The sequence below is a fragment of the Colobus angolensis genome, unplaced genomic scaffold (assembly GCF_000951035.1).
Source record: "Colobus angolensis palliatus isolate OR3802 unplaced genomic scaffold, Cang.pa_1.0 Scaffold99, whole genome shotgun sequence".
In the NCBI taxonomy this organism is placed as follows: Eukaryota; Metazoa; Chordata; class Mammalia; order Primates; family Cercopithecidae; genus Colobus; species Colobus angolensis.
The window spans coordinates 5092381-5112819 of NW_012123931.1; the positions used below are offsets into that span (position 1 = coordinate 5092381).

Consider the following 20439-nt stretch of genomic DNA (forward strand, 5'->3'; position numbering starts at 1 on the left):
GTAGAAATGGCACTTTTAAGGTCAAGATAACCAGCTCTACCCCTACCAAACAGGCAAAGAGACCAAAGCTTACTAGCAATACAGGGAATCCTTTTTTCTCTAAACAAAGGCTTCGTGAACTTAATAATACAACTTACTTAACACTTAGTGGCCTACTGAAATGTCTTCTGTCCCCAGGGATCTCCCTAGTCTTTGTGGGGCTATTCAACATTACTCTGCTAAAGAGAAATCCTGGTCAACAAAACGGATGCCTTTACTTTCCAGCTATCCCTTGTCCTGGCCACATGCAAGCAAGCAGGTGGCATGACTGGGACCCCTGAGCACTGCTGCCCCTTCCTTCCCCTCTCAAGGCCTGAGGAACAGAAAAGGGGCTTTTCCTCAGGTGCTGCTCTTGGGGACCAGAGGCTCCAGGTTGTGCCTGGGAATAAAACACAACACAGGAAAGCTGCCTGAGGAGGGCTCTTGGGGTAACTGGGGAGTCGGCAACTCCTCTAGGGGAAGACAGGTAGTTTTTAGAAGTGGGTGCTTCAGACTCAGTGTTTTCCAGAATTCAGGCTGGGGTAGGGGGAATAAACCTGATTTTTACCTAGGAAAGTACAATTTGAGAGCATTTTAGGACTCTCACAAAGGAAAAACAAAACTGACTTTTTCCCCTTTATAAGGCATTTCCAGTCTTTCTAGGTAAGTAAAAAAATAAAGCAGTGTGAATGTGCTTGCCTAGGATATAGCAGGAAATCAGCAGCTGTTAGCTGACTCTGAACTTGATGCTTTGGTGCATGGCTCTGGATGGAGCCATGTCCTGGCACCAGCAAGCCCTTCCTGGCACTGCTCAGTCATTTAAGACCAGGGTAGGTGGGTGGTGGGTACATGGCTCCCGCAGCATTCCAGGGTCTAGAGCTCAGGGAATACTGGCTTGTCAAACAGAACTGTAGTCATGTGGGTTTTAAAAACAGTATCTGAAAACCTAAACACCATAAGTGGATCTTACGGTTGCAGGTTTCTAAAAGATTCCACTTACCTACCCAACTGTTAAGGCACAAATTAAATAATATTGTATATCGGTGCAAACTCCTTCCCCAGCATCAAAAAAAAAGAAGAATGGTATCAACTGGACAACAGATCTTTTTTACTTAACATATTTAAAAGTAAAATACATCTAGAAATAAAGATAGCAAAATTTTAAAAGTTTTCAAAATAAGCCAGTTCAGGTAGGAACTGAAGTCTTATACAAAACAAACAAATAAGCAGTAGTGCTAGCATCTTCTTGATCAATCAGAAGCAACTAGAATGGATTAATTTACTCTTCTTGGGCATTTGTATCTTTAAACCTGGGAACCCCATCCAGGGCACCTCTTATAAGAGGGGAAACCAGGTTTTCCCCTGCATGCTTCCAAGTCCAGGCCTTTCTTTCCATCAAGGACCACAAGCATAAGCTACTCTGAGCTGAAATTACCTATTAACAAATAAGGTGTTACTCTTTCAAAGATGATCTTTGTAATAATCTTACACGTTTGTGTATAGTGTTTGTGGGAGAGGGAATGGGTGTGCAGACATCCACATGCTTGGCGCTTCCACCAAGAGGTTGGGGATTTGAGGAACTTTTCCAAGTGCACAATGTCATAGTGCACCTTGTTGCATGTATGATATTCATGGCTATTAAATCTCATCATTTGTTGACAGATGGCTGAAAATTCCCTCAACTGCAAGCCCCGCTGTGCTAGCTAGTCTGAAAGGCTTCACTTCCTTGAAAACAGTGACAAGAGAGAGGACACAGTAGTTTGAAAGAATTGGTTTGTCACACTGCTTTCTGGTTTAATCATGATATTTAACTTATTTTGAATTTCAACTATTATTAAAAAAGGCTCAGAAACCTTTATGCTTATCAAAGTGAGGCATGAATCAAGAATGAGAAATGTTGTTTAAAAAATTCCGGCTGGGTGGGCATGGTGGCTCATGCCTGTAATCCCAGTGCTTTGGGTGGCTGAGTTGGGTGGATCACCTGAGGTTAGGAGTTTGAGACCAGACTGGCCAACACGGTCTCTACAAAAAACTAGCCAGGTGTGGTGGTGAGTGCCTGTAATCACAGCTACTTGGGAGGCTTAAGCTGGAGAATTGCTTGAAGCCAGGAGGCAGAGGCTGCAATGAGCTGAAATCGTGCCACTGCACTCCAGCCTTGGCGACAGAGCAAGACTCTGACTCTGTCTCAAAAAAAAAAAGAAATCCATACAATGAAACCTAAAGCTATTCTAAAATATAAAGTCTAATAATTTTATTTTTAAATTTTATTACTTTAACTAATTTAGAGACTGGCTCTTGGCTCTGTTGCCCAAGCTGGAGTGCAAAGGTGCAAAATCATAGCTCACTGCAACCTTAAACCCTGGGTTCAAGAAATCCTTCCATCTCAGCCTCCTGGGTAGCTGGGACTACAGGTTGTGTGCCACGATGCCTGGCTTTTTAAAAAAATTTTTTTTTTTTGAGACCGAGTCTCACTCTGTCACCCTGGCTGGAGTGCAGCAGCACGATCTTGGCTCACTGCAACCTCTGCTTCCCAGGTTCAGGAGATTCTCGTGCCTCAGCCACTTGAATAGCTGGGATTACAGACATGTACCACCACACCTGGCTAATTTTTGTCATGACTAATTTTTACTTTTATTTTTTTTGGTAGAGATGGGGTCCCACTACAACATTGCCCAGGCTGGTCTAGAACTCCTGGCCTCCAGCAATCCTCCCACCTTAGTCTCCCAAAACACTAGGATTATAGGTGTGGGCCACCTTGCTTGGCCTTCAAATCTATCAATTAAAAAAATAAATTCCATAGGTGCTCATTAGCACTGGTATCAGGAAGCACAACAAAAACTTGTAACATCGGGCCATCCTTAGCCCTAGTCTGGAGGGAAGCTTTCCCATCTCTCCTATAGAGATATGATGTACTTTTAGGGAGACTTCCCTATTCCCGGGATCTGGAGACATTGGCTTTTCAGCTTATTTACCATAAACATAACAACGCTAGCCTCAAGAATAATGTTTGTTGCAAAATATGGCAAGTGTTTGGTACTTCCTCCTTCAAGGTGTCAAAGCTTTGGTAGATTATCTTTGTGTTAGAATCCAGTGAAGTCAAAAAGATCATTCATAGTTGTTCCCCTACATGACTGAACAGATTGATAGCACTGAGGAAAAGAGAAGCTTCTACTTACGCTGGGGTGGCTGGGAGTCAAAGGGCATCATCATTTTTGGTCTCATTCCCCGCCTTCCAGCCAGTGTAGACATGCTGTCCTCTGACTCATGCCCTAGATGTTAAATGTGGAGGTTAGTTACCAGCATGTGCCCTACGCCACTGAGCAGCCTCAACAGTAAAACATTTCTAGTAGGGGATTCAGAATTCACAAACGACACAATGGGGACAAGACATTTCTGCAAGAAGTGAAATAAAGAGGAAAATGATCATGAGAGCATCACAAGAGTTCCTGCTGAATCAATGTGGATGTCACAATGTTGCCCGCCACACTTCATAGAGTGTCTGAAAGAGCCTCCAGACGAAGAACATTCTGAATACCACAATGTTAGCTGGAAGCCAGCTGAAGACACTGAATGAAATGCACAGACAAGGGCTAGCTAGCAGCCTCAAATGCTTGAATATCACACTGCTGAAGCCTGATGAGAGACCTAAAAGATCTGCAAGATTGTCTCGTATGGGTGTGTACCCATACAAGTACCTCTCTCCCATAAGAAGCTAGCTATTCTTTATCATATGTTCCCAAATCTTCTAATACCCATTTCTCTAAATCTGATGTCATATAGGAATTGCCAAATGAAGGCAACCTCAGGGGGAAAATGATTTAAATGAAAACAGTCTCCTAACATTTGAGGAAAAAACCTACACTTAAAATGGTACCTCTGTATGAATTTCGCCTTTGATGGATATTGCTGTCCATGGAGTTGTCAACTGGTGTGATATCTTGAGAGTTGCGAGGAATTGGAGTATCAGTCATGATGGGGTTTGGGTCTGGAGACTTATCAATGGGTTTCAGCTCCAGTCTCTCATGATGGATCCAGAGATCTGGAGGTTTCACATCTTTAGAATTCCCTTTGTACTTATGAGAGCCATTCACTGATTTGCAGGCAGCTCGCTTCCTAGGCACGAAGTTAAAAGAAGCTTCTTAACTCATTTGAACATATTCATCAAAAGGCTTGAGTGATTAAAACTGCCTTTCTGAGAGATGTTTCAAGCAAAGGCAAAAACTAAAAATATACCTCCTGCCCCCAACAATAACAACAACAACAACAAAAAGTTTGCTCCTGGGGAGAGTAAGTGTATCTCTATTTTGTCCACACATATTTAGAGATACTTACCAGGGTTTTATGTTTGAATCCTGCCTTATGACTACTGTTTTTGACTGTTAAAAGATTAAGATAGCATTTTTCATTACATAATCTCTAAACCAGAAGGTTCATCCACAAGTTTCCAATTAGAGCAATGTAGAAACATAACAATGGAGTAGAAACATAAATGGAGTAGAAACATAACTATGGCTTATAAAGGAGGGAGGCAACAACTTTATTTTTTTTTTTTTGAGATTGAGTTTCGCTCTTGTTGCCTAGGCTGGAATGTAATGGTGCAATCTTGGCTCATTGCAACCTGGCCTCCTGGGTTCAAGCGATTCTCCTGCCTCAGCTTCCTGAGTAGCTGGGATTATAGGCATCCGCCACCACGCCCAGTTAATTTTTGTGTTTTTAGTAGAGACAGGGTTTCACCATGTTGGCCAGGCTGTTCTCGAACTCCTGAACTCAGGTGATCCACCGCCTCGGTCTCCCAAAGTGCTGGGATTACAGGCGTGAGCCACTGCGCCCGGCCGGAACAACTTCGAAGACTGCTGAACTAGGACTACGAACTAGATGGAGTCAAGAATGGGGACAACAATGTCTACTCCTTTGTGTTTTAGCTTCTCCATTCACTCTCTTACTTACCCCTAATGAGGACATACTGGGTAACCAGTATATGCCAGATCCTGTGCTAGACTGCTATACCCTCAGAATTTTTGGTGAAGTGAGGAATACAGATGTTGAACTATTATTTTAAAATGTTCTGAGCTTACTGAAATGCCAAATGTTAGAGTAACTTCTTAATAGTTGGACTAAAGCTGAACAGGAAAAACCTAGAGGAGGAAGCGACATTTAAACTAAGACCTAAAGGGAACAGAAAGTGCATTCCAGGTGGTGAAATCAGCTTATGTCAAAGCCCTAAAGCAGACAGCAATGCCCTGGTGGTATAGCAGAAGGATTTTAAGAAATCCTGAGTAGTGGGGACATAGTGAACCCTGCAGAGAATGATGTGAAATAATACTAGAAAGGTAGTCAGGGACCAGATCATACAGAGCTTTTAGGACAATGCTAAGAGTCTGAACTTCCCTTTGTGAGTAATGAGAAACCATTAAATGGTTTTAAGCAAGAGAGTAAGGAGATCACTTTTGAGTTAAAACTTTATACCAGCTGTGATGTGAAGAATGGCCCGGTGGGGTTGGGGATAGAAGAGGAGACTAGCTAGGATGCTACTGCAATCTCAGCCATAACTGATGGCATGGGACAGTGGGAGTAGAGGCAAGAGGCAGATGTGAAAGTTATTCGGGAGGCAGACATGACAGGTCTTGGTAAATAAATGGATGTAGGGTGAGGTGGGAGTAAAGAAGAAAGAGGAGTACAGGATGATGTTAAGGTTGCTGGTTTAAGCCACTTAACATTGGGTTTAAAGGAGCAGAAGCGGGTTTGCCTGAAAAAATGATGAATTCTGCTCTGGGCGTGCTGAATTTGAAGTGTCTCTGAGACATTCAAGAAGAAATGTAGAAGAGAAAACTGGGTGTGCAAGTCTGATACTCAGAGGAGGGAGGCCTTGGCTGGAGACAGAAATACAAGACTAGCTGGAATGCTGAAGCCATGGGAGCAGATGAGATCACTTGGGGAGAACACAGAAGGAGAAGAGAGTAAGTCCAGGCCCAGGCCCTGAGGAATATTTGCATTTGATGGCTAGGGAGACAGGAGGGCCTATGAAAAAAAACAAACACAAAACAAAACATGCTGTCATGGACACAAAAGAAGAACACGTTTCCAGAAGGAAGGAACAGCTGACTGTGTGACATGTTGTTGAGAGACTAAGATGAGAACTGAAAAATGTTCTTTGGCTTTAGCAATATGGAAGTCACTGGTGACCTCCACAAAAGCAATTCTGGTGAAGTGGTAGGGGCAGAATAAAGATTAGAAAGGACTGATGCATGGGTAGGGAGTGAACAGACATAAGAGTATAAGCAAGTGATCAAGGAAATCTGTGGTGGAGAAGGCAGGTTTGTAAGCAGCCGGTGATAAGGACCATACAGGGGGTGGGGGTAGGGGTAAGATTGTAATTATAATGATTCCTTAAGCTGGAAGAAGTTAGAGCATACTTAAATACTGAAGAGGTGGCCAATAACGAGTAAGAGGTCAGCTATGCTGGAGAGAGGAATAACAGCAGGTAAAAGGTCTTAGAAAAATGGAAGACAATGAGATTCAGGGGGTAACGGGTGGAACTGGCTTCAAACAGGGGAAGTACACTTAGGAGGGAAGAGGAAACAATGATTACCAATGTAGAAAGGTGTCAGATTTGATGGCGGTGTGCTGAGGTCGTTCTTATCTGACAGCTTCTGCCTTCTTCATGAAGGAGAAGCCCAGCTTATCTGTTGCCAGTCAGGGGCTAAGGGGCAATGTGCTGAGAACCAACGAGGGTTTAGATTCTCTAAGCGCTCTGTCAACTTTGAGGTTGTAAGACTTTGTAAGCAGCTACCATCTAAATGAACCTCAGGTATTACAGAGGAAGAAAAGGAGCCAGAAAAGCTCACTTATATTTCTCAACAGTCAATGGAATACTTGCAAAGCAGATACCTGGGGAAGTGGGGGAGGGGAAAACCCTGTGAAGATCTGATATGATGATTTTCGACAAAGGGACCCAAATCTGTAGGATGTGCCAATACAGAGAATAGAGCCTATTACCAACTCATCTTCTTACTTTCAATCTGAAGACTGAATACCTTATTAAGGAGGCTCAGGCGGGCAGATCACCTGAGGTTAGGAGTTCGACACCAGCCTGGCCAACATGGTGAAACTCTGTCTCTACTAAAAATACAAAAATTAGCCGGGCATAGTGGTGCATGCCTGTAATCCCAGCTACTTGGGAGGCTGAGGCAGGAGAATCACTTGAATCCGGGAGGTGGCGGTTGCAGTGAGCTGAGATTTTTCCACTGCACTCCAGCCTGGGTGACAGACTGAAATCCTGTCTAAAAAAAAAATTTACTTTGAAGTCCTCCAAAGCACTAAGGAATTGTCATTTTGGTTTTCAAATTCTTTTAATAAAAGAACAATAAATAGGCCGGGCGCGGTGGCTCACGCCTGTAATCCCAGCACTTTGGGAGGCCAAGGCGGGCGGATCACAAGGTCAGGAGATCGAGACCACGGTGAATCCCGGTCTCTACTAAAAATACAAAAAATTAGCCGGGCGCGGTGGTGGGCGCCTGTAGTCCCAGTTACTCGGGAGGCTGAGGCAGGAGAATGGCCTGAACCCAGGAGGCGGAGCTTGCAGTGAGCCGAGATCGCACCACGGGACTCCAGCCTGGGGGACAGAGCGAGACTCCGTCTCAAAAAAAAAAAAAAACAATAAATAAAGATTCCAATATTTCTAAAACTAGACATAAAATCAAGTTCATAAAGACAGATAAATATGAAATGTCAAATAAAGAGGCTTGAAGAAAAGTTCTAGAGTAGAAAAAAAATGTAGTCTTTGAGACTTTAAAAATAATAGTTTTCCACTATTAAAAGTAGATGGAGCCGGGAGCAGTGGCTCACGCCTGTAATCCAAGCACTTTGGGAGGCTGTAATCCCAGCAGGTGGATCATTTGAGGTCGGGAATTCAAGACCAGCCTGGCCAACATGGTGAAACCTCATCTCTACTTAAAAAATACAAAAGTTAGCCGGGCATGGTGGTGGATGCCTGTAATCCCAGCTACTTGGGAGGCTGAGGCAGGAGAATTGCTTGAATCCAGGAGGCATAGGTTGCAGTGAGCCGAGAACGTGCCACTGCACTCCAGCCTGGGCAACAGAGAGAGACACCATCTCAAAAGAAAAAAAAAAAAAAAAAGGAAGAGCTGTAAGAGGCAGTGGTAAGAAAGATTATAAAAGAAGCCTCCATTTTCTTGGAAAAATGATACAATACAAGCTATGGAAAGCTATTTCATTTGGGCAAAAGAGAGAGATTTAAAATATCACATAACCTACAAAAAATGACATAAAGTCATTACCAGTAGCAGTTACAGGGTAGACTGTACTTGCCCTGTACAGTGAAAATGAACAAATTTATGATTATTAAATACATGCATCCCTGCCTTGGGCAGATCAAGTCTGCATGGATAATCACATAAACATGAATTTCTCTTTCTCTAGTGGAGCAACACCCCCATCTTATGATCTTTCAAGATATTGCAACTAAAGTCATTTTATTATCTATATTATGGTATTGCTATTAGGAATAACTCAGGAATCTCCTTTTTTTTCTATCTGTCTTGCTAACCAGATATTTGAGTTGAATGTAATTTAGGATCAAGGCTTCTTGCAAGTGTAGGAGTGTATGGTATCAGCAAGCATTACATAACTGAGCCCCTTGCTATCTGCACTTAGACCATTAGCCACAACCCTCAAAATCCCAGAGGAGTTCACGGCTAGCAGACATCTAGTCTCTCTGAGAAACGGATAAATTAATTATCAATGATCCTTTCCTGTTCATTAAAGCAACCCCACTCCCACCCCCACCCTCCACACTTGGTAGCACTTCTTTAAAAATATTCTTAAATTTAGATTTAGAATGACAGGCCTACGGTCTTCTTCCACCTAGGCTGGCATTTGTGCTGTGATACAGCCTTGAGAATGCCCACAGACTCCTGGACATCGGGTTCACTGTGGGCATGTACAGACAGTGCTCCAAAGGGGTGACCAGCAATGCCAGACACTTTCCACTTTCCTCACCACATCTATTCTCTAGTTGGCTCTGTGACCCGAGAGGTTGAGCTAAATTAACTACATCTACTTGGCAATCCTGCTGGGTTTCCTGGCTTCTAGCTGGGTATAGCTAATACTAGGCACTGGCAAAAGGCTGGAGGGTAGGTGTTTCTTCTCCTGCCACTGTCCGCTGGGAGGAGGCTGGCAATGGCTGCATGCCTCTAGCACCCACCTTGCTCTTGTCAGGAAGCTCTCTCCTACTGCTTCAGATCTCTGAAAACAGCTCTCTCCTCTTGCCCTTTCAGGCCCAAGGATGATGGTGTCTTATCATAGCTGCTAGCCTCTGAATATCCCTGCCTAGTTTTCCCTAACCCCATCTATGACTTTGTAAATTACCTCTTTTGAAACACTTTTAAATGCGCCACGTCTTTTCTGCCAGGACACTGACTGATACATGTAAGAGGAACCACTTCCCATTTTCTTTTAAAATATCTGAAATTCCTTTTCATGTATTTTTGTGCCTTAACTTTGTGTACCACTCCATATACAGAAGTCACATGGAAGCAAAAGATAAGATGCCAAAAGTCTAAGGGGTGCATTTGGGGCTTCTTACTTTTTCTGGTGAGAGGTGGTACGACGGGTGCAAAAGACAGCGATAATCACAACCACCACGATGGTGATGACGCCAACAGAAACAATTATGACCAGCAGCATATTACTGTCCAGAGGAGAGGTGGGGCTCCCATGAGGGCTGTTACTGCCTGCAGAGAGAGAAATGGTATATGTGTTAGTGTTAGAGAATTTAAAACTTGTATACTATCAAGCTACAGAACCATTAATATCTCACTTGAACTTCTTGATCATTGCTCTGCCTCATATAAAAGTGCTGTGTGAACATGGCTCTCTCCTCTGGATGATGAGCTCCTAGACAGCTAAGAGTCTGTCCTGTGAACAGTGCTCAGGACAGAGCCTGCTCAAAGACAGTGCTTAATTAAAGCTTCTCAAATTGTACTGAACATTCAAGAGCTTTCAAAGGTTAAGATATACTTAGACAGACAAAGAGTCTTGCCTCTCTGGTGTCTCATGTGATACATAAACTCGTCTTGTAAAGCACCACTTATAAATCATTTAGTTTTCTGGTTTTCAAAACCATTTAAAAATGTTCATTCATACAAAGCAAAAGTTTTCCCCAGCAGACAGATATCTGAGATTATAAAAATTACATGAAAAGCAAAGTCTGTTCTTATAGATACACAGCCTATGCAGAGTTAATTCTCTTGTTCAATTTCAAGAAACAGAAGGTCTGAAGTATGCCTTAATTTGACAAATATTGAATGGTTACTATGTGTCAGTCATTGCTCTAGGTACTAAAGGTGCAATGGTGAACAACAAAGATGTGAATGTTTGGCGGGGGAATGGGACAAACGATAAATATGAAATTATTAGTTACTAACGAATGGTATAAAAAAAGAAAATGAGAGGATATGATACAGAGTGTCTGGGTAGCTAATTTAGATTGAGTGGTTAGAAAAAGCTTCTCTGAGAAGATGGCATTTAGTTGAAATCTGAATAAGAAAGATCCTATCATACAAGGGGAAGGACCGTGAGGCAGGAACAAGCGCTTATCAAGGAAGAGAAATGCAGCCAGTGTTTAAGCAAAGAGATGCAAGTCAGAAGGAAGTGAGGAGGAAAAACGGGATGAGGCTGGAAAAGTTGCAGAGGCTGGACCATTTAGGACCCTTTTTTTTTTTTTTTTGAGACGGAATCTCACTCTGTCACCCAGATTTCCTGAAGAAGGAAATTGAGATTTTCTTTTCCTTTTCCTATTATTGTTATTGCTGAAAGCATGAGGTCTAGGCTTTGTAATCTGGCTCTAAGTCTTGCTGTCTTCCATTTCTTGAAGCACGTTTCTTTGTTTCCCTACTCATTATTTAAGTTATATATGCTCATATTATAAAATGTGGCAAATCCCACTACACATGTCTAACCACCACAGATATCTGATGTCTTTCCTTCTAGCTACTCTCTCTTAACTTTCTAACAATCAGAGGTGTACAATAATGGGATGAGCTGCCTTGCCAAGTAATGAGTGTTTAGTTATTGGAAGTACTTAAGAGGCATCCTGCCAGCGTGGGATGTTGTGGAAGAAATTCCTACCATCAAAGTGTGGCCTGGAATGTGTGTTCAAAAAAAAAAAAATCTCTTGGCTGGGTGCGGTGGCTCACGCCTGTAATCCCAGCACTTTGGGAGGCCAAGGTGGGTGCATCACGAGGTCAGGAGATAGAGACCATCTTGGCTAACATGGTGAAACCCCATCTCTACTAAAAAATACAAAAAATTAGCCAGGCGTGGCGGCGGGCGCCTGTAGTCCCAGCTACTTGGGAGGCTGAGGCAGGAGAATGGTGTGAACCTGGGAGGCGGAGCTTACAGTAAGCCAAGATCACACCACTGCACTACCGCCTGGGTGACAGAGTGAGACTCTGTCTAGGTGGAAAACAAAAACAAACAAACAAAATAAATAAATCTCCTGAAGTGGTTCTCCTAACAACCTGGCTTATAAATTTATGTTCTAATCCAAACTTACACTCATTGTGGGAATCCCTTCCATAACGCCGGATTAACTGACCCTCCAACTTTGCTTCTTTGATTTTATAGACTATATCTAAGTACAGTGCTAAATCTGGGGCTGCCTTAGAAGGGATTAAGAGCTTACTCTACATTTGGCTCAATCACTTTTATCTTTCATTTATGAGAAAAAGGTAAACAGACAGACAACTTAAACTGTACATACTGACCTTCAATAAAATAACATTTTTATATTTGGGAAAGACCATGGTACTGGGGCCACTAAAATGGACCATACTGTTCATATTAGAGTAGGGCTTTCCATAACACTGTTACTAACAGCAGTGCTGAACTACAGGGTTGGGTGTTTGGTAGGGCAGGCATTGCAAATTAGAGGCTGGGGAGCTGAAGTATGGGAGGCAGGCAGAGGTGGAGGTGTTTCTTTCCTGCATTTAACTGACAAATTCTCATTTACTCACATCTGACCTCTAACGTGTGAGCTGGACAAAAGCTTTCTTCTAAGATACAGCAAGAGTGAGCTGCCAAAGAACAGTCCTACCAGGGACAATATATATGCCATTTCTTTATGCCTCATCTGGACTACTGTAACAGCTTCCTTTTTTTGTTTCTTTTTTTTTGGGATGGAATCTCACTCTGTCACCCAGGCTGGAGTGCAGTGGCACAACCACAACCTCAGCTCACTGCAACCTCCGCCTTCTGGGTTCAAGTGATTCTCCTGCCTCAGCCTCCTGAGCATCTGGGATTACAGGTGCATGCCACCATGCCTGGCCTGTAACAGCTTCCTAACCCCTCTTCCCTGACTTTATACTCTTAGCCCCCAACTTATTCTTAACTGTTATCAGAGTAGTAATAGTTGACAATAAAAGATGGATGTTATAGGGTACCAGCTGCGTCAGATATTTCACATGCTATTTGTAGGATAAAGCTCTTATTTCTTAACACCGGTACTTGAGTTTTTGACAGGTTGATTCTAATCTGCATTTTCAACTCAATCTCTACCCTGTCTCTATGCAGTGTGACTCCTGGAGAGAGCAGGCTGTTTTACTAGCATATTGCCATGCCTCTGCACATGCTGATATTGCTTCCTGGAATGTTCAATCCCTTTCTTGATATTTAGCAATCTTCTAGCATCCTTGAAGATCCGGGTTAGACGGCACCTCTTCTTGGAAGCTTTCCTTTTATCAGGTAGTTTGTTACTCACTCCTCTTGCTCCCACAGCTTGTCACATAGAGCCTGCATCTTTAAAAACGTGCATGCGGGCCCTGGGCGTGGTGGCTCATGCCTATAATTCCAGCACTTTGGGAGGCCGAGGTGGGCGGATCACCTGAGATCAGGAGATCAAGACTAGCCTGGCCAACATGGTGAAAACCCATCTCTACTAAAAACACAAAAATCAGCGGGGCATGGTGGCGGGTGCCTGTAATCCCAGCTACTCGGGGGGCTGAGGCAGGCAGGAGAATCACTTGAACCCGGGAGGCAGAGGTTGCAGTGAACCGAGATCATGCCACTGCACTCCAGCCTAGGCGACAGAGCAAGACTCCGTCTCAAAAACAACAAAAACCAAAAAAACCAAAAAAAACATGCCACGCATGAGTGAATACATAAATGAAAGAAAGACAAAGGAGTAATTACTTTCCCCACAGCCTTAAAAATTATACGGTGGACACAATATAAATGTCACATATGCATGGAGAAGAAGAAACTCATAAACAGAGTCCTGGAACCTGGAACATAATTATTTCTGGAAGGATATACGTTTGTCTGGTTCTTTTAAGGCTGATATTAAAGTCTGGGCAGTGCCACTTCTGATGTAAATAGATAGCTGGAGATTAAGACATCATTGTATTCCTACAATTAGCATACAAGTTACTAGAGGACAGGCGTTTTTCTCATTTGTCTCTTTCTTCCATATGTGAAGAGACAGTAAGAGTCATTCCTAGTAGGTTTCCACATCTGGCATAGGACCCACTGCTTTTTCAGGTTGAATGCGACAGTGGGAAAAGCACAACCTGAAATGAGAAGCCCTAGGTTTCCATCCTAGGACTGCCATAATTAGCGGGTGGCCTTCAGGCACATTGCTTCTCTACTGAGTTTCTGAATATATTAAATGGGAATAATGGTATCTGTTCTCCCTGCTTCACCGTGTTGTAAGAATCAATTGTGACTTCATGTGTGAAAGTAGCTTATACATGTTGAAGCTCTGTAAAGATGGGGGTGTCATCATTAAATTAGAAGACACCAGCTCTCAGAATGGCTAGGAGAGTGGAAGAATTTTCTAGAATCACTAAACTGAAAACATTGCAAAAACTCAATGATTCTAAAAGCATTTGTTTGGCTTGTTTTGGATGGTGGGTAATCCCATTAGAGGGTTTATTTTTGAAAACAAAATTCTAACTCTTTTCTAGAGGCAGTAGGCAACAGGATGAACAAATTGTTTAGGAATTAATCTTAAGTTGGATAACTGGGGAAACAATTTTATTTATGGGTCCTACAACGCATGGGCTTGGAGTAATTTGGCAAACACTTAGATCTAGTAATAAAAGAAAACAGGTTAATATGCTACAACCCACCATACATAAGCTATAAAAGACATTTCAAAAATTTAAGCAAAACTGCTTCATGTCCATAGTAAGCAAAAAACGTCATGGGAAGGGCTTTACCACTCATTGGAGGTTTGTAGTCGGATCCTAGGTCTGGCAGCCGGCTTCCTTTCCCTCCAGACCCTGAGGCTAAAGGAGAAGAAATCATGTCAATAATGACCCCACACATTTGGCGTGACAGTCCGCTTCATAGCTAGTGAGTTTTTTAAACAAAAAACACAATTTTTAGTCTATTCTGTCCATGAGAAAATAAAGCAGCACACAAATCACGGGAATCTATAGTCTACGTGTGGAAAGCAAACTAAGGTAGAGCTTTCTATGCAATGAGGCATCTGAAAGACTGACACCCTTGTCTCACAGCTGTGAGCAGACTGTCACTGCTGTTTAGAGGCTGGGACAGCAGGTGCTATTTCTCCAGCTTGGGAAACAGTTCCCAAAGGACTGCTCAGAGGACTTACAGCAAAAGTAGCTTCTCCTAGAAAAGGAACCAAGGGGACTAATTAGGTTAATGTCTACATTAAAGAAGTATACTCTTCCAAGGGACCTGGCTATGTGAATACCTAGCAGGTATTAGTATTGTTTAGATTCTTCTCTCAAATTACAAAGTTGTCCTTCTGAATATAAAGTTACCCTAAGCAGGAGCAGGAAGGTAAATGGAAGTTCAAATCAGGTTCTCAGTTCCTGCTCAGTCACCTACATTCAGGAGTGAAAAAAACAGTCTTCCTCCTAGTTGCTCAAAAAGACACTGTCTCCTAATCCATCATCAGGGAACATACTAAGTGAGGCTGCTGACCTCAGGCCTAGGACCACCCTAGAAGCAGGCCTCAGAAAGTGCAAATATCAGTTTTTTAAAAAATGCTTATACTTGGTCTTGAATTTTGCTCTTCACATTTATAGGAAAAGCTGCTTGGGAGAAGCAAATACAAGGACCTTTCTCCAATAAAGCTCTAAGATTTATACCCAGAAAGCAATATCATACTTCTTCTGAAAAGAGGTCTGAAAGAATTGCAAAGTAAAAGCTGTTTTATGAAGTTAACTAAGAGGCTAATACAGCACATTGTTTAATAGACTGACTGCATTTGCATATTGCCTCCATCATATACAACTGTTTGACTCTGGGCAAGTTGTTTATTCTTTTTGGGCCTCAGTTTTCTCATTGTAACAGAGGGATAATAATGGTATCCACTTCACAAAGCTGTTGTGAGGATTACATGGAAATTTAATCCCATAAAATATTTTTAATATTTTAAAAGTATTAATATTTTAATACTATGGACACATAGTAAATGTTCCATAAATGTTAACTACTCCTATTACAAGCATAAAAAGTCTTCAGGAAAGAGTATAATCTTTCCTTTACAGAGGCAGAGAGCATGAAGCTTCAAAAAACACTTATAAATGAGAGTTATTTCTACAAACAAAGCCTTACTAGAAATGTATAAACTACGCGTTTCTGCAAAACATTAGAGCTAATGTCAAGTACTTCTATAAATTATCAGGAGATATATATATATATATTTGATGAAATGAAAAAAATTAAAATCTGAAGTTTGTATATGCAGTTCATCTAAGAGAATAAATCGAGTGACTAAAACAATGCTACGCTTCCAGAAGCTGAAAACCTACCAAAAGAAGGTAACAGGAGTTCTTTTGGTAGGTTTTCAGCTTCTGGAAGCATTGCATTGTTCTATGCTATGGGTATATTCTAGAATTTATTCCCAGTCCCTGGCCCTTTTTCCATTGTCCACACATATTACTTTATCTCCTTACTTCTAATGCCATCATTTCTCCCAAATGACACACACCATATATTAAGAGTCCAGTTGTTCCTCATATGCTTTTCAGTATGACAAAGTCTAGCTGGTGGAGACGGCTTAGCGCCTGCAAGCCTCTTCAGGTTTAAGTGTACTTAGCTGACAGACAGGCTACATTTAAGCCAAACTATCCAGAGCATTGTATTATGTACATAATTGTCAGAGAACACCCACTGCTAACAAACTGGATGGCTTATATTCCTATATTTCCTAACATTGTTTCTCTTGAATGTAAATTATGAACAAGAAATTCCAAGGATGAACTGAGCACCAAAAACATCAATGGGTAAAGAATTTTAAAAACCAGAGGTGTCATGCAGCTAAGAATGGCACTCTGGCTATGGAGTCAAATGAGAAAACAATGAGCCCGTTTATATTCTGTGCATATATATATATAATGGGTATTTTTATATTCCTGCACTTTCACACAACAGAAAGTATGTTTGCAGTTTCTCCAACGTACAGCAAAAGACTCACTGAATGCAAACACGTTTCCAAAGTGTTTTGGAAAACTCGATACTGCAAGTTCTGACTCTTCCTTGCCATTAGCCAAGATCCAAATACCCTGCATTTCTACTAACTACTCTTAAACCAATAGAGCAATCATTAAATTTACTTTTAATGTTCATTCTCAGTAAGGAAAACATACTAGCATTAGCTAACTTCCTAGAGATAAACATCACAAAGTATAGTCATCCCTCTACCATGGCAATTACAGTGGAAAGACAATTGACAGATGGTTTCAAGAATGGTGACATGGAGGCCCCTGTTTCCTAAGTCCGTATTTCAATTCTTACTATTATTATTATTTTATTTACTTTTTTTGAGACAGGGTCTCACTCTGTTGCCTAGTGCAGTGGTGTGATCATGACTCACTGCAGCCTCTACCTCCCAGGCTCAGACAATCCTCCCACCTCAGCCTCTGGAGTAGCTGGGACTATAAGTGAGCACCACCATGCTCGGCTAACTTTCTTTTTCCTATTTTTTGTAGAGAGGGGGTCTCACTTTGTTGCCCAGGCTAGTCTTGAACTCCTGGGTTCAAATGATCCTCCTACCCTGGCCTCCCAAAGTGCTGGGATTACAGGTGTGAGCCACCGTACCTGGCCTAAGTTTTCATTTCAAATAGTTTCGATCCTCTTTTAATATGGTAAGACATATTTAAGGGGAGAAATGAAAAAAGAGCTCTGAATTAAGTTTATGGTAACAGAATAAACAAAGCGGTAATTTAATCACAGAGAATCATAACATTTAGTAAGGTAAATCTGTGGGTTCTTTGTGGGAAGAGGAAAATAGAGTATTCACTGAACGTGATACAACTTTCCACTTAATGACACTAATAAAATTCTAGACACTACAAATATGAACAATTGGTATGATCGGTCTAATCATGACTCAAATGCCTATTGTTGTTACAGAACTTAGCAGAAAAGATGATCTTATCCACACTTAAGACCAATCTCCTACAGCTGCAGGACCCAGTTTATTGACTCAGTTTTCTTCTGCCTGCCTAGTTAGCTTCTACATAAATTCCCCAGCTTTTCAGAACATGGACTCAACTCTACTTTGGTCAATAAATGTGTGGCTTTTAATACATGGTGCTGATTTTTCAGGAAAAACAAAAAACAAAAAACAAAAAAAAAAGCTAATAATAGGTCATAAAAGAAAGGAAAGAAAAGAGAGGCCATCTACTCATTTACCTTGATCATTAGGCATTTTATCAGAGGAGTCCGCTAACAGGCCAAGCACAGGGGAAGAAAAAACAAGAGCAAGGATCACAAGCTTTGAAGATGGGAAAGGCAGAACTTTTTAAAGGAAAAAAATTAAAACCCCCACAAACTTCCAAATAAACTGAATCTTGACTTTAGTACTAACAGAAATTAAATTCACACAGGGCTTCCATAATTCCTTAGATTCAGTCCCCAGTTAAATTTTATTAGCCTAAGCTCACTTGGTTTAATGCTTTTATCTTCATTTTCTTATCTAGGGTTTTATTTAAAAGGCCCTTTTTAGTCTCTTTCTCTCTATAAGGTCCACAAATAAGTCTTTTAGGTTAACAGCCTGCATGAGTCGAACCATCCATCACAAGAACACACTATTATTTCTCTATATGGGAACCAAAAGAATCACATCTGATCTGACTGGTAAAAACTTGTAGATCACTGCAATTCATCTGCCCCAAATAGCCTGGAGCCAATGTCCTCTTTTATATGATATGTTTAGGCTGGTAACCCGGGGAACACTGATTTGGTGGTCAATGAGTAGGTGAGGAATCATTCTGGGATAAATCTTCATACCATGGCTCACAAGCTCATCATTAAGACTTCATATGTTATCCACAGACTCTATATGCTCAAGTGATAGTGTCAGCATAGCCCCACTAAAGAGACACACAACAAAACCCTCAGCCTGGGGAGCATTACCTTTAGGTGTTCTGAATTGGACAGCTTCAGACATGGGTCCCATGCCCTTTGAGTTCCGTGCCTGGATTTTGAAGTAGTATGATGTGTCAAGAGTTAACTCTTGTATCTGGTGAGTCAGTCTGTTTCCCACAACAGGCTCTATAACCCAGTCATGTATCTCTGCATTCACATCTGTACTGTAATATATGATGTAACCTGTCCAAAGGAGGTAATAGGAAAAGAAATCTCATTCCTGCTTTTCCTTTTGCATTCAGTAAATCAATAAGTACCTATTACATCAAATGCATATTATAGCATAATATTTGAATAGTGAACCCTCAAGGGTCTACAATTAAAATAATGCAGTTTTGAAAACCAGGAATTGCCTGACAGGCTGTTTTAGCTCTCACTAATGTGATCTCCTAGGAACTCCTGGGCAGTGCCACAATGAACTGTCACCTGATACTTCCATCAGGTGGCACTTAATCCCCGCATTGAGAAGGGAAGCGTCACAACCATGAGTCTATCTTACTCACAGCAAAAGGGCACTGCACTGTTGCTGGTTTTAAAAGACAAAGTAAAATGTGATCCAAGTCAAGTCATGATTCATTCTTTCACAAAAGAGGCAAAGTCAAAACCTAAAAAATGACATAAAGACCAGGGTGTATGGAGATTCCTACTGAAAGCAAGAAGCAGGGCAGTGCTAAGAAACGCTTTCCATTTCCTTAGGCCACCTATTCATACAGAGGAACTTTAGGGCAAACCCCAGTTCCTCAGCGCACACCTCCATGGGGCAGAGGCACCAAAGGAAGTAGGAGCAGCTGAACTCCATCAGGCTTCCCTCCCTGATAAGGCTGAGGAAGGCAGAGTGTCCTCTCTAATGTGGAAGGCTTTCCTCTGCAAGTACAAGGAAAAAATTCCAGGTTCCTACAAAGGCCTAGGCCAGTTCACACTTTTAACTCTAATTACAAGAGCACAGGTACTTGAAGTAGCAGGTCTTGGGGGGTGGGGAAAAGGAAATAAATATCTAATTTTTTTTTTTTTTTTGTGGCTTCAGGGTATAAGAGCAGAATCTCTGTTTATTGGGTATTACTCTGTAGAACCAGGGAGGGGGTATATAATTCTGAAGCTGTCCATCTAGGCAGAGACAGAGAAGAGCTTTCCTGAGGAAAATAAATGTCTACGAAGTCCCACTATAGCCAAAGGCTGTCTTGTGCCTCCCATCCCCGACTGCAGTCAGAACCACCAACACGCAACCCATTTTATGCCACTGTGGGTAACCAGCACAGCCTCGCCCCAATTTCAAGGACCATCGTGACTCACACCTCCCCATAAAATGACCAAGCCAGCTTTCAGACTCCCACTTCTTCCAGCAACACTGTAGTCTCCCGGAATACTCCTGTCAGGCAGGAAGAGGGCACAAAGAAATGCACAGTTGATTGCATCTTACCTGTAATTTTGCCATTGGCTTCGGAGGGAGGCTGCCAATTCACAATTATGGTCTTAGGTTTCCCCTCTTTACTCACAACAGTCACATCCTTGGGTGGAGAAGTTGGAACTACAAAATAACAATATTTTAAATAATTTCTGCCCATTTCAAATTAGTTCACTATTTCTTCAACATTTTCCACTTGTAAGGCATAATAAAGGGCACAAGGCAATAAAGATAAAGCTTCTGGCTTCAAAGAAATCAGTCTATCAAAAGTTGCAACAAAAAGAAGAATATGCAGAGTACCAAAGAGGAAATACCATACTACGAAGATACAGAATTGGCATCTTGGCTGGGAGTCAGGGATAAACAGGATAATTAGGTAGGAAGTCAAGTGGCATTTGTACCAAGTACCTACTGTATACCAGGTAACGTACACATAGTATCTCACTTAATATTTGTAGAAAATCTGAAAGGCAGTTATCACTATCTCTGCTTTATGGATCAGGACACCAAAAAATTAGAGAAGTTATGTAATTTGTTCAAGATGACTTTTTCCCTGTCACACTGGATTATTTTGTTAGAATATTTTTTTTTTAATT

The 20439-nt window shown here is 41.7% G+C and overlaps 1 protein-coding gene across 1 annotated transcript in view; it reads right to left on the minus strand.

Annotated features, from left to right (window-relative positions):
• The window catches only part of NEO1 (neogenin 1), a 202111-nt gene that overhangs the window by 12646 nt on the left and 169026 nt on the right, over window positions 1–20439 (minus strand). Inside the window, exons 19-25 of the mRNA XM_011933015.1 lie at window positions 19859–19966; window positions 18430–18624; window positions 17707–17739; window positions 14256–14324; window positions 9623–9770; window positions 3893–4131; window positions 3195–3287 (exon numbers count right to left, since the gene is read on the minus strand). Coding sequence (XP_011788405.1) covers window positions 3195–3287; window positions 3893–4131; window positions 9623–9770; window positions 14256–14324; window positions 17707–17739; window positions 18430–18624; window positions 19859–19966 — 885 coding nt within the window. The remainder of the gene's footprint in view (window positions 1–3194; window positions 3288–3892; window positions 4132–9622; window positions 9771–14255; window positions 14325–17706; window positions 17740–18429; window positions 18625–19858; window positions 19967–20439) is intronic.